Source organism: Habropoda laboriosa, unplaced genomic scaffold (assembly GCF_001263275.1).
Source record: "Habropoda laboriosa isolate 0110345459 unplaced genomic scaffold, ASM126327v1 scaffold87, whole genome shotgun sequence".
Lineage (NCBI taxonomy): Eukaryota > Metazoa > Arthropoda > Insecta > Hymenoptera > Apidae > Habropoda > Habropoda laboriosa.
Genome location: NW_017100209.1, coordinates 1,730,180 through 1,743,906, shown reverse-complemented (window position 1 = coordinate 1,743,906; position 13,727 = coordinate 1,730,180). Strand labels below are relative to the sequence as shown.

Here is a 13,727-nt window from a genome sequence, read left to right as displayed (position 1 = left end):
TTTTGCAAATGTTTTATTATATTTTTATAAATTATTGTGTAAATAATATTTCATAAAACATCACAATATTCAAAACAAAACATTGTCAGTAATTACGTCAACGTGCACTTGTCATCCTAGTTGAAATTTCCTTTTGTATTTCGAGTATGTCCCAATGTTTCACCTAAGGTAGGTGGCGTTAAACATTTTTTTTTTTTTAATAAAGAATATATCTATTATGTCTATACGCAAACAAATACGTATAACATGTCGCTTTATACATCATACGTATAATTTCAAAATCAATGCCGCCTGATAAACTGGAAATATGTAAAACAAACTGTAAAACAGCAAAACCAGTTGTAATTGTAGGAATTAAAATTAAAAATATTTTGAAGCAGATAGTGTAAAATTATTTCAACTATGTCAATTTTTAATATAGAATTTATTGTTATATTGCTACCCGTGGAAATATTTGTTTCACTTTTTGCAAACTATTTAGTTCTTTTTTAATACAAACATATTTAAATTTTAATTCAAGAACGGTTTACTTTCGACAGAAAGACTTCTGTATTAGACGTGGAAATATGTGATTCTTTACATTTGTAATGAACACTATGTACACTTTTATGTATAAAATATAAAGATTAATGTAATAATGAATTTTATGATTTTTTAAATAATTTAAAGATAAATATCCTAACGGGATTAAATGTTTCCTGCACTGCTTTTCATAGAATATTGTACTTCATGGCGAATCACGATTCATAACAATATCGAATTCTTCTCGACAAATTTTTAAGAGTACCTGGAAGGCATTTTGTATTTGTCTGATTAATTAATAAATAAACATGATTGATAATAAATATATTTTGGAAATAAGATTTTATTAATCAGTTATATAGTTGAATAAATCGCACGAGATGAAGTTTTGGAGATGTGCATAGCTTTCAAAGCTGACTTTACATGTAACGATCAATAACACTTGATTAATTTTTTGTTAATAAATGACGGACAGGATGGCTAGTAGAGAAACATCAATTAATTCAAAAAACTCGGATGACCACAGCGTCGAGGTTCGTAAATTTGCAACATAATATTCTACATTTTCATAACTGCATTTAGTAATATGCACTGCAAATACATTGTTTATTATTCCTTTGTCGGTTAATAATATAACTAATGTAGTGTAACAACACTTAATTCATATATTAGAGAATATTATATAAAAATTTCAAATATTCCACTAATTATTAAGTTTATAATGTATACTTATTGTAAATTTTTATTTATATTTTAGACATTAGCAGAAGTCTTCCGATGTTTTATTTGTATGGAAAAACTAAGAGATGCACATCTTTGTCCCCATTGCAGTAAATTATGTTGCTATACATGTATCAGGAGGTGGCTCACAGAACAACGTTCTCAATGTCCTCATTGTAGAGCTTCCTTACATTTACATGAATTAGTAAATTGTAGGTGGGTTGAGGAAGTGACACAACAGCTTGATACCCTTCAAGCTGTTGGTATTTCAAACTCTAGGCATGAAGATTCTAGCAGAGATAGGTACTGTAACTTGAAGTTTGTAATTCTTTTTATTTTAAAAAATATCTAACTCTATATTAATATTGGAATATTTTTTCAAGCAGGTGTACTGTGCACCATGAAAAACTGTCTGTTTATTGCTGGTCTTGTCGCAGATGTATATGCCATCAGTGTGCCCTTTGGGGTGGCACCCATTCAGGGCACACTTTCAAACCATTAGGAGAAGTTTATGAACAGCATGTTACACAGATAAAAGCAGAAGTAGGTCAGTTAAAAAGAAGATTGATGGAATTAATAAGCCTTGTGCAAGAAGTGGTATGTGAAAATTTCATGTAGAAGATTAAATGTACTGAAATAAGAATATTATTTTATACTGAATCTTTCGCCAGGAACGAAATGTTGAATCTGTAAGGGCTGCAAAAGATGAAAGAGTTAGAGAAATTAGAAATGCAGTGGAGCTGATGATAGCACGTTTAGATTCTCAATTGAAAGCTAAATTGTTAACATTAATGGGCCAAAAGAACTCTTTGACATTAGAAACAGAACAATTGGAAGCTTTGCTGCAAGAAGTAGAACATCAATTGCACTCTTGTACACCTTCTGAACTCATAATCAAAAGTGCGGATCTTTCACGGATGATACATCAAGTACGAAAGAAGCCAATGGCCAGTTTTGTTACTGCTCCTGTTCCAGCTGATTTTCACAGGTAAAATATCCATTCCTTGTACTTTCATACATTTAATATTGTGAGAAAAATACTAATTTAATGATTACTCTAGTGAAATTGTTCCTGGATACGATAGCGCTACATTTGCAATGCAAAATTTTACGCAATTGCAACTCAAAGCAGATCCGGTATACTCTGCGCCTTTACACGTTAATGGCTTGTGCTGGAGATTAAAAGTATATCCTGACGGGAATGGTGTAGTACGCGGAAATTATTTGTCTGTTTTTCTAGAATTAAGCGCTGGTTTGCCAGAAACATCGAAGTATGTGCAACGATTTTATATGTGTGATTATTAATTGGTACATCTTAATAAAAAAAACCTTCTTTTAGATACGAGTATCGAGTTGAAATGATTCACCAAGGATCTCGCGATACAAGTAAGAACATTGTTCGTGAATTCGCTTCCGATTTCGAAATCGGTGAATGCTGGGGTTATAACAGATTTTTTAGATTAGATTTACTCGCAACCGAAGGATACTTAAATACTGAATTGGATACCCTTATATTGAGGTATATTAAACGTATAATATTTCATCTTTATTGTATTATTTTTTAATTGTAATATGAAAACCAATAACAGATTTCAAGTGCGACCACCAACATTCTATCAGCGTTGCAGAGACCAACAGTGGTATATCAGTCAATTACTTACAGTTCAAAATCAATATGCCACTCAAATTAATGAATTGAAGGAGGTAGTATCCAGATTTAAAACATTTGGCTATACATTTGTACATAACTCAGGCATATTTATTTTACAGAGATTGGCAATTGAAATATCGCGGAACGCTATGGCAGCAACCAGAGTACCTAGTGGAGCAACGCTATGCGGATCAACATCAAATGTGATGCCTATAGTAATACAGCAACAGTCACAAGCTACTGCAGATCCATTACTTAAATCCAATTCTACTCGTTCAGTTGAAACATATCAAAATGGTACATCTACAAGGTAAATTAACTTCCTTCATAATTCGATGTCTATAAAAGTGTGGAAAACAATATATTTGTAGGGCTTCGATAATCTCATGTTTTTTTTTATAGTAGATCAATGCAGAATGTACTCCCTGGCGGAAGTAACAGTGGTGTTTTATCAGGAGATCAATTAATGCCTATGTGCGAATTAGGAGAACTTGCAAATATGCGTCCTCTTGGTTCCTCCTCGACATTATCCTCTATTTCGTCGAAAACAAGTTTAAAACAGCATAAAGTGAACAATTTGAGTGTCGTTGAGGCTGAATCACCCAATCTACACAATACAAATGATGGTTCTTCGGGAGATTGTCCAGCTCATTCTCCATCTCCTTCTTATTCTTCGCCGACTGTGCTTAATCAGCAATCACTCAATCTCCTGTCTAGTAGCAGCAGTAGTGATAGTGGAGTAAGATGATTTCTTGATGAGAATCTTGATGCTTCTTTTCAGTAATTCAGTTTACTTTGAACTTGTACATAATCGAAATGTGTAACTTCTATTTGTTACAGGAATTAAGTGAACATGATATATATTTAGATGAATGCGAACATAACGCACCGCATTTAACTCTCCTGGATGATAATTCTAATGATGAAAATGACGTAGACGATGAAACTATGTCAGGTACGACAGAAACTTTCGTCATTTCATTGGATATTGTATATTTAAAATTAATAGATAATAGAAGCAATGTAAATGATCCTTTATTTTTTATATTACTTTATTGTAATATAACGTAGTAATATACTGAACTAGGTACAAGTTCAAACAGAGGTTCTGTAGGTGACGCGCAGGGACACAGGCATTGGGAAAGCAAGTTAGATAAAGGTGTTGAAAATGAAAAACCAACGAATGAGAAACCAGACGAAGATTTCGTGAAACAGCATCCTACTTCCCATACTCCCAATCACTTTCAAGCAGTCTCATAAGAAATTCTTTGTTTTTTTCCGAAATAATCTCCGTCCTCTTATGTTTGGTTTTATAACGAGAAATAAATATTTTAGTACATGTACTGTAATAGTCAAAAGCTATAGAAATATCCTGATTTATTGATATTGCTCGTATTATTAAATTTGAAGTGATCGTTTATAAATTTTGTGCACTTTGCGTTAAATATGGTGCCTTTTATTAATTGAAATACACGGTTTTTCCAGTATATTTGTCCATCAATGGGATCATAGTTATAATATGATTACATTTGCAGGAGAAAACGACGTAGAAGTTGCAGAATCATTAACACCCTGGATTCAGAATAAGCAACGGACAAAGCAACAAGGTAATAGAGACAGTGCAGGAGACACTTGCAGGTACGATTTTAATAAGATGCAACTACAATTTTTTTTTGCATATCTACATCAATTTTCAATAATTCAATTTGTTGCTGTAGATTACGAGGCAATGACAGTTTGGAGGATGAAATTATGCTGTTGCATTTATTCGAAATGCAAGATCGAAATTCTGCTTGGACCTCACTATGTTTCAATCAACAAGTGGACGACACCTGTGATTCAAGAACGTCATTAACCAGTTTACAACATCATAATTCCAGTCATTTACATTGTAACACTACACTGCCAAATCACGGTTCATCTGCATTTTCGCACAAACATCATGAGCTTGACTCAACATGCAATGAACAATTTGCTGACAAACGTTCTACCTGCTCCTCACATCTTTGCCAACCTCAGATGATGTGCAGCGGTAGACCAAAACTAAGTCAATTATCCAACATGTGTCAGCAAGAAGTTTCTGGATTAATTGCTTGTGGAAGTCAGACTAGTTCTGAACCCGCGACCCGCTCAAATTCGATAGACTGTGAAAAAGATCTTCCAAAGATATCTGTGGTTAATAAAATTAATCATGAGGTGGAGACATCCAGATCAGATTTGATAGTGCCAAATGGTAAGTGGAGCATTAATAGCTTTTATAGAATTTATTTATATACACATGTGCAATCATATAAAGTATATGCCTTCTCAGTAGTATTGGACAGCAACAAAATTGTGTCGAAGTATTTATTATCGCGACGACAATCTTCACCATCATCATCTACCAACGTTAGCATTATAAATAACGAAAATAATAAAATATTTGACTTCGAACAATTGCTGGAGACCTTTCAATTGTCTCCGATATCTCAAAAAGACACTGCCAGTTGTTTCAATAAATTAAGGTACCAATTTTTCTTAAATTCTTTTTAAAAATTATTTGTATTTCTTATCCAATGTTTGACAATAATATACAGAAAAAATATACCATCGGAGGGAAAATCTAATGGTTGTACCACTGCCAGCCACAAATCTCCTGTACTTTCGTTAGGACACGATGCACCATCATCGTCAACGAGCAGTGCAACGACAGATGCTATACCGAGTTCTAACAATTACAGTTGGGCTCCAGCGTTATACCAACATAAACACGGTAAGTACAAGTAGTTTTGTAAGAACAACTCGAAATTTAAATATAAAATCAGTAATATGACACTTATTTTAGGTCAAAAGAATGTTTTAGAGGCTACAATGCAAGCATCTTCTAACGATAGTTCTAGCAAATGCACCGCGGAAAAGTAAATAGAACTTTTTGTTGTGCTAATGAAATAGTGTTATAAATATAAAATACTTGGAGATATAAAGCTAAATTATTATCATTACAGGTCGTTAGAAGAAACTAATTCTTGAAGTTCGTCCTGAATTACATCTGTCGTATTTATATGTTACAAATGTACTGTGATTCCGTTTATTTATCTAAAAGTTAATTAATATTATTAGAAATGATAGAAAAGTAGTAAGAACATTAAGAATTAAAGACCTGGTATTTGAATGTTTTAACATGGTAAGTGTAATATTCTAATAAAATCGATCTTTTATAGCAGATACTGAATACTATCAAAAATACAAAATGCACAATATTGCATATATAATTTGCAACTATTCGATAGTTATTCAGTACATGCTATGATATAATTGTTTTAAAACCTTAGTAAGACACTAGTAACGCAAAACTAACCTTCTTTCAGCTTAAAAAGCGTATACAAAAAGAATACGACGAACAGCATTCCATATTAAGTAACTTGATTTACATTATTTATCATTATTTATTATATGTACGTGTGTTATATTCTTAGAAAAATTCAAATTTCCTTAGACTCAAATATTAATATATTGTATAGTAACAAAATACTCAATATGTTTATCTTTGCAAATGGTTATGGTGTTACAAGTATTACGAGAACAAATTTTGTATAATTTTTGTGTGTCTGCTTGCATATACACATAAAGCGAGCACAACCCATGACAGTAAAATAAAATAAAGAACATAACTAAATAAATATCTTTCATTAATATTATGTACTTAAATCTTATTTAATTAATTTCGAACCACATTACGTTCGGATATTATTCATTAGGGACTTACATACTTTATTAGCTCTTATTACATTTACATGACACTTATGTACTAAAGTGTCATTGTTAAAATATGAACAACTTGTCACTCTTATTACAGATAACAAATACATTCGTTATTATTCGCCTATATCACATATGAATGGAGTTAAGAGTCAGAAGGTGTTCTATATTTTCTAAACACGACTTACAATACGGCGTCGTTACACCTATAATAAATGTCATCTAAACTGTCCACAATATACGTACAGACTGGCGAATTAGATACATGATAGTTTGTACAAGGTCTACTATTGTACAAATCTTATCTTTTACTAAATAAATTTTCATATATACATACACATTATGTAATACTAGAAAGTAAGTTGTTTCATTCTTTGCTTTTTCTTATTTACAGTATCTAAAAATCTATAAAAATTTCTTTAAAAAACAGAAATTTAATCACGAAATATGAAACAAATGAAAATTCATTGTTTTTAAAATTTTTTTCGTTTCCTTTTTTTATGAAAATATGCATTTCTTAGCATTATGCAGCAGATATAATACGAAAAGAAATAGTTGCTCTATCTTACAATTATCTAATATTCTAAGAAAATAAACTATTGAGTAGTATCGTATGCCATTCCATTTTGCATAAGTAATTCGTTGCGAATTTTTTCATCTTCCGGATATTCTCTGGCTTTCTCTTCGTTTGGTACATAATGAGTACCAGTACTAAATTTTCTAATAATAAATTTGTGTGTTATTTTAAAATTTTTCACTTCTTTCCCGCCATAAGACTTAACAAATTAATGTTATCGGTAAATAATTTGTTACCTTGTGCCGCATAATTACATGATCCATCGTCTACAAATATGGCATAAAATGGTTGATCTGCACCTTCGTCTAATTCATTTACGCTCATTTCACTCAACCATTCTACAGATGGATTGCGATGCGCATCCCACCCTGTGATTAAACACAGGTATTCATGTATTTTATGCCTCATTATTAATCCTATTGCATATTTTACACCAGGAACTCTTCTTTTTGGTTTTACTTCTTCCTGAATAAAAATATATAAAATATAAGTAAAATCATGAATTACCTCAATAAGCCACAGTCAATTAAAAGTTTTAACAAATAATATTAATCTTACTTCTGGGTGTACATTATTTTGGCATTTTTGAAGCACTTGAAATGTTTGTGAAATAATATTTGCTTGTCCTCTTGATGTCAACACCAAATTCTAAAAGTTTTAACAAGATTTTGATGCAAATATATATACAGTCTTATAATAATTTTATAATGTACTGTATTAATTTCATAAAATACCTTTTGCATATTTTTTACTATTTCCACTAGTTCAGTTAAATCCATAAACTGCAAAATGTATATTCGACCTAGCTGTAAGATCGCATTCGCATCGTTTGGTTGAATCATGCATCGGAGTTCAACAGCAGAACGCAATCTTGCAGTTCTGCCATTCATATGAGTATGCTGTCGAGCAGCTATTTCCAAATTATTTACCATTCTTGTTACTACCTATTAGAAGATGTTACTGTATTATAACTTCAAAGACCAGTATACAATAATGATTCTAAGTTTAAAGAATTTACAAACCTCTACTGTTGTTGCTGCTTCATGAGTATTAAACCTTTCTATTGGACATCTTGAAATACCATTTATTCCAGGACAATTTTTCTTGGTCAGAAATTGACCACCATTGAAGACATCAATATAAAAATGCTCTATATCCTTAGATTCTGGACCACTAAAACAAAACATACAGCAATGTATAAAAAAAACATAGCATAAGTGAAATTAGAAATTAAATTCCTATTACATTAAAATTATTAAAACCTTTTTCATAACACAAAATTATGAAATATATAGAGCTACTAACTATAAGTCATACCTATACTAACTGGAAACTTACTATGTTTCCTTCCATCGTAACAGGAAATGAGATGGAAAACTAACAGGTTCACAACGTATACCAAGTCTTCTAGCTACACTTTCAAATACTATTGATAAAGTTATAGGAATTCCACGCCTATGTTCCAAAACCTGGTGGAGAAATTACATATATTTAAAATTTAATTTATAACATAAAATAATATATCATTTACTACATTTTTAATTTCATAACTTACGCGATCTATGAACGAATTTTCGTAATTATAATACATTTCAGCCTTTCCATAAAATCCTAACTTTTTAAATAATACTTCGCATAATGCATCTGTTACTTGGTTTGATTCCAAAACATTCCACTGATTGTCATCAATAATATTATTTTTCCAGAAGATAAATGTTTCTGCTGGGACTGAGAATATAGGATGAGCTGGATACTTTTCTTTGAGTAATTTTTTAGTTTGTTCTGCAATATTATCTAATGTTGATGATATTGCCAAATAAGATACATCTCTTTCTGGTTGACTCCATTGTGCTAGAATAGTTGCACCACGTTCTAAAGTTTGTTGCTTTGGTGGTAAAGATATAAATTTTTGCCATTCATCCTTCAAATGATTCTGTTTCATATATCGAACAACTTTGAGAGCATAATATCTATGTGTTAAATTGCTAGCTCTGGAAGAATGTATAACAGCATTATTACCTAATGATCTAGAAAAAATATATTTATTATGGTCATACTTACATAGTAGGGTATTTAATCAAACTCATAAGTTCATCCACCAGAAAATTATAAGCTGATGGATGAGCACCATCTTCTGGACGAAACAAAGGATCATATTCTTTAAAATCAGAATTAGATAATTCCTGCTTTCTGTAATGTTTACTGGACATCAAAGATAAATGATAAAGCAATTTCATTCTACTACTTAAGCTAGCTTTTATTTCTTCCTTCCAGTTTATCATCTGATCATTCAATTCTTTGTTCATTTGGTACATTTCCTTCAAAAGTGGCCATCTGACATTTTAAAAAATAAAATATTTATACCATTAAAAAAACACTGATGAAAATTATGTAAACTAAATCTCAAATGTTTTTCACATTGATACAATTAAGGAGAATATCTTCCACAGAGACAATCTGTATCTATAGTGTTTACAAATAAAACTTATAAATAGTACATAAAGAGAAATTTATATCACAAGCTAAAACAGTAATTTGCGTTTCGCGCAATTAACTATATAACACAGAAAAATCTCATCTAGCAGAAAATCTTTTACAAATTTCATAAAACTCCAAGTAAATAAAAAATCATAATTATTTCAAGACAACAGACAGTAATTCGTTTAATCCGTTATTTTAACAGTAACATCCAAACGTATAGACTAACGAAGTGTGTACCTTTGAAAAAATTTAGTCTTCCAGAGTTTATTATTGTTGTTGACAAGTTTGTACAAATTTTTGCACGACAAGCTGAAATTAACAACGTCCAAGAAGCCAAGTCGTTTAACTTCTAAAATACACACGATTATTTCTTCGGGTAATAAAATTATTGCGTCACTTGCCATTTTTTGTAATTTACTCTGGATCGTGTTCGTGTTCAAAATATCAAGTATAAAAACGATTTTCTTACATATAAAGTGCAATCATGAAATCGAACGAAACACGTCTACAACGTGCTTCATTTAGCATCACACTGCCTCAATGTCAGAAGCTTCTGTCGCGAACTCAGAAGTTGACACATTCAAGAAATGACGCCGGTTGGGGGAAAACCGCACTTAACCGTCTGCTTTTAGATAACACCACCGTTTTGTAATGGCAATGATCAATAATGGCAGGCAGTGTGCACCAGTGTTAAGTGTCAACCAATGAGAATAATATTCTTTTCTAGGCCAACTCATGAACTTCCAATGGCAGCTTGTCATTAAATACTCAAATGCACAACTAAACATTTTAAAGATACATACAACATTGTATAGATACTGATGTAACTTGCTGGCAATCTACCTGAAATCTATTGCACTACATATTTCTAGGAATAATATCTTCACAATGAAATGTAAAAAATGTTTAATCTTTTCCTTTTTATGTGAGTTGAAAACATTGGCAACAATTTCAATTTTTTTCTAGGGAATTATGTTGGTGTACTAAATAATAAATTAGTGTTTTAAGAACATAATAAATATTTCTAATGTTTTCTGTATTTTATTGCGGATTATTTATTACACCAAAATTTTAATGACATTCAACTATTGAATTAATTTAATACGCATGGTAATCCATGCTTTGACGAAGGGTCATACAGTCGACCTCGTCAATTTTTAAAGTGTTCGTCTTGACGTTGATATCCTCTTCAATCTGAATTTGCGTTTTCAACAAATAACGCAACGATGCTTGCGCCTAAAGAAACATATGTTAGTCAAGCAGTCGTTTTACCGTAATCAGTTGAAATTAAAGAATAACATAGATTGTATCAGTAATAATATAAAACCTCGAACATAGTGGCTTGCAATTTTGACACAACTTCGCGTAAATCATGTACTTCCTTCACGAGATTAGTTTCAACCAGATCTCGTGTAAGTTCCAAACCCGGTCTTTGACAACGGTTACCTAGTCTTGTATGCGCTAAAGCCAAGTAACATTCCTTATCAGCAATTGATTGCTCTATGCGTGTAATATTCTGTTTCATATCCGCTGCTTGCCGCATTATCTATACATGCACATATATTTTATACTTTTTTATTCCGCTATAATTATACTAATTAATCAATCTTCAGTTGAACTATGAAATTTATTATGTTAATTAAGTCTCTGATGTTTATGTTCTTATATAATTTCAATGGTTTTTATCATTTTAATAATTTTTAATTAAATTTCAATGCTCATCCTAGAAACACACACCTCGGAGTGTTGCAATTCTAGTTTCATTTTTGTTTCTTTCGTTTCTTCGATGCGGCGTCTGAAAGCTCCATCAGTGGCACTTTTCTGACCGATTAGATCATCGACCGCTTGTTTTATAATCGTATCGATATAACAGCGTAATGGCCTGGCGCCATTTACCTCTTTTGAAGCAGCAATAATATTGTTATTCGTTTGCATTTCCCATTCATTTAATTCTATGGTTCTTATTGCATGAAAGTGAATGTTAAAAATGTATCAGATTTAATAATCATAAAAGATATTGAAATTAAAGAAAAGGAAAGGATAACAAAAATGGTACTCACGATGGATCAAGTCGTGAGATACCATGATAAATGCTTAAATTTAAGCTGGTTTCTTTCAGAGTTAAATTATGCTTATCAATACGTAAATTATTCTCCTTATCTTCGAGCTCGTGATCCATGTAATATAGTGTCGCCTTTAATCGGCGTATTTGTTCCTGAGTTTGCTCCAGGATTCGAACTAGTAAATTTTCAGCGCCCTTGACCACATCGCATTCTTTTAACAATTCTGTGTCAACCTCATCGCAAACTAAATCGATTCCTAATCTGTGCTCTCTACAATTAAAATGTCATTGAAAATATTGCTTACTAATTTATTAAAAACTAAAATAATTATTAATTGTGATCTTTTGCTTTCGTAAATCTGACCTGAAAATGAGGCATTTTTCACAAATAACAAGAGCGTTTTTTTTTACGGATGATAGAGCATCCATAATGCGTTCCTTGTATATCAGTAGAGCATCAATTTCAAAGAGAACTTCCTTTCTTATGCGCAGTAATTCCTTTTTACGAAATTCAATATCTTCTATTTTTTCTTTGAGTCTATGGTCTGTTTCCAACTTATTGTCTCGTACCGTTTCAGTACTCAGTTCACAAACACGTTTAGATTCATTAAGTAGCCGATCTGCTAATTCTTGCTGTGCTTCAGAACATCGGAACCTGATTCGGTAGATAATTTTTAAATATCGTTGTCTTTTATTTTTTTACTAATAAGCTTAATTAAATAATAAATGCCTTTACTATTACTTCAACACAGTACGTAAAATATTACTTCCTACTGAGTCTTTCAATTTTTCTTTATTTTAGTTAAGTATCCATACCTGTGGCGATTATTCAGATGCCATTGATGTAAAGTAAATTTCAAAGGAGGCGGAGGAACTAACGCGGGTTCGTAATTGTTTTGCATTTTATTTTTTAAGTACAAAAATGATCTTATCGGTCTAAAGGAACACTGTTCTTTTAAAGAGGCGGGTTCACAGGTTTGATCTATATATGGATGTAAGGATTGTTTCTATGGAAACGCTGCCTGCAATTTCGAATTTAACCTATTATGAAATAGTTTCTTCTAATACGTACGCAATAAAGAAAGAACGTATTAAATACTGTAACAAATACATCAAATATATACAAAAGAATGTATCGTATACTTTATATTTGTGAGTTTCGTTCTAAATAAATTATTTCTAAAGAAGTTAAAAAAATGGTTAAAATAAAAATTTGACACCCATACATGTTACACGCAAAATATAAAATGAATTTACATTGTCCAATCGGCATGACAACAAGTGACATTATCTACCTTCTTGTTTTACGTAGCTTACATCAGATGGACTCGTGATGCAATTAGAGGTTCAAGAGGAAATGCAAGTGGTAACCATGTTTCGCGTCTACGTCCACTGTATAATCACGGTGAATGTCGATGTTTTCGCCTTATTTTTTGATTTGCCGCGTATGCAACGCCGTGATACAATGGCGGCTTCCGTTACAAGCACGTACTTTTTGTCGACCGTATTCGATAAAATGTAAAGATCTGTCGAAAGTGCGCTCTTTTCGACAGGTTTTAGCCGTCTAAAAATGACATAGCGATATCGAAACTGTAAGGTATTTGTGGAGAGGATCGCTGGAGGTACTAATACACGTTACGAGGTACAGATTCTTTTGATCAATAACAAATTTCATAGACTCTGGACAATAAATCACTTACAAAGTGTTCGTCACTTTAAAAGTTTTTCTCGTTTGGTTTTTCAGGAAGGGAAGAACGTTCGCGGCAAAATGTCAAAGCGACCTGCAGATAGCGGGGATTCGGGTTCCCAGCCACCTATCAAAAAAGTTCAATTTGAGCCGATTTTAATCGGACCTATTTCAACACTCGAAGAAATGGACATGAAAGTTTTACAATTTCAAAATAAAAAATTAGCCCAGGTAAGGTCTTGAATATTTTAATAACCACAACCACTGTACGACCACTTACGTAGTTCGA

General features: G+C 31.9%; 4 protein-coding genes across 5 annotated transcripts in view; 2 read left to right on the top strand and 2 right to left on the bottom strand.

The window, feature by feature from the left end:
* The first annotated feature begins 986 nt into the window (after positions 1 to 986).
* On the top strand, positions 987 to 5,902 carry LOC108570727 (E3 ubiquitin-protein ligase TRIM37-like). The gene is made up of 16 exons (XM_017932628.1): positions 987 to 1,055; positions 1,280 to 1,545; positions 1,629 to 1,839; positions 1,914 to 2,230; positions 2,304 to 2,513; positions 2,582 to 2,761; positions 2,832 to 2,946; positions 3,013 to 3,203; positions 3,296 to 3,632; positions 3,734 to 3,848; positions 4,429 to 4,531; positions 4,612 to 5,126; positions 5,205 to 5,397; positions 5,470 to 5,645; positions 5,718 to 5,790; positions 5,878 to 5,902. The coding sequence occupies exons 1-16, from the start codon at positions 987 to 989 to the stop codon at positions 5,900 to 5,902; spliced, it is 3,096 nt and encodes a 1,031-aa protein (XP_017788117.1).
* A 1,325-nt stretch (positions 5,903 to 7,227) lies between these two features.
* LOC108570681 (F-box only protein 21-like) lies at positions 7,228 to 10,297 on the bottom strand. Its single transcript, XM_017932572.1, has 9 exons — positions 9,927 to 10,297; positions 9,270 to 9,542; positions 8,764 to 9,199; positions 8,547 to 8,677; positions 8,231 to 8,381; positions 7,943 to 8,152; positions 7,767 to 7,856; positions 7,390 to 7,673; positions 7,228 to 7,351 (listed from the first exon to the last, which is right to left on the bottom strand). Exons 1-9 carry the CDS (start codon positions 10,091 to 10,093, stop codon positions 7,228 to 7,230), a joined length of 1,866 nt encoding a protein of 621 aa, XP_017788061.1. The 5' UTR covers positions 10,094 to 10,297.
* Positions 10,298 to 10,787: 490 nt separating this feature from the next.
* LOC108570680 (tektin-1) lies at positions 10,788 to 12,653 on the bottom strand. The gene is made up of 6 exons (XM_017932571.1): positions 12,568 to 12,653; positions 12,116 to 12,406; positions 11,750 to 12,022; positions 11,427 to 11,649; positions 11,017 to 11,235; positions 10,788 to 10,925 (listed from the first exon to the last, which is right to left on the bottom strand). Exons 1-6 carry the CDS (start codon positions 12,651 to 12,653, stop codon positions 10,788 to 10,790), a joined length of 1,230 nt encoding a protein of 409 aa, XP_017788060.1.
* A 563-nt stretch (positions 12,654 to 13,216) lies between these two features.
* Positions 13,217 to 13,727, top strand: part of LOC108570708 (E3 ubiquitin-protein ligase Bre1) — a 4,822-nt gene continuing 4,311 nt past the window's right edge. For both annotated transcript variants that reach the window (XM_017932605.1, XM_017932604.1), the window contains exons 1-2: positions 13,217 to 13,393; positions 13,496 to 13,669. In XM_017932605.1, the coding sequence (XP_017788094.1) occupies positions 13,520 to 13,669 (150 nt within the window). In that variant the 5' untranslated portion in view covers positions 13,217 to 13,393; positions 13,496 to 13,519. The remainder of the gene's footprint in view (positions 13,394 to 13,495; positions 13,670 to 13,727) is intronic.

Excerpts from the sequence above, each read along its gene's own strand:
- LOC108570727 (XM_017932628.1), top strand. The coding sequence starts at position 987 with ATGACGGACAGGATGGCTAGTAGAGAAACATCAATTAATTCAAAAAAC. Across the intron at positions 2,231-2,303 it reads GTTCCAGCTGATTTTCACAG|TGAAATTGTTCCTGGATACG; the intron begins GTAAAATATCCA and ends TGATTACTCTAG. Across the intron at positions 3,204-3,295 it reads CAAAATGGTACATCTACAAG|TAGATCAATGCAGAATGTAC; the intron begins GTAAATTAACTT and ends TTTTTTTTATAG.
- LOC108570681 (XM_017932572.1), bottom strand. The coding sequence starts at position 10,093 with ATGGCAAGTGACGCAATAATTTTATTACCCGAAGAAATAATCGTGTGT. Across the intron at positions 7,857-7,942 it reads TAGTAAAAAATATGCAAAAG|AATTTGGTGTTGACATCAAG; the intron begins GTATTTTATGAA and ends TAAAACTTTTAG. Across the intron at positions 7,352-7,389 it reads AGTCTTATGGCGGGAAAGAA|AAAATTTAGTACTGGTACTC; the intron begins GTGAAAAATTTT and ends ATTTATTATTAG.
- LOC108570680 (XM_017932571.1), bottom strand. The coding sequence starts at position 12,653 with ATGCAAAACAATTACGAACCCGCGTTAGTTCCTCCGCCTCCTTTGAAA. Across the intron at positions 12,407-12,567 it reads CATCTGAATAATCGCCACAG|GTTCCGATGTTCTGAAGCAC; the intron begins GTATGGATACTT and ends CTACCGAATCAG. Across the intron at positions 11,236-11,426 it reads TAGAATTGCAACACTCCGAG|ATAATGCGGCAAGCAGCGGA; the intron begins GTGTGTGTTTCT and ends GTGCATGTATAG.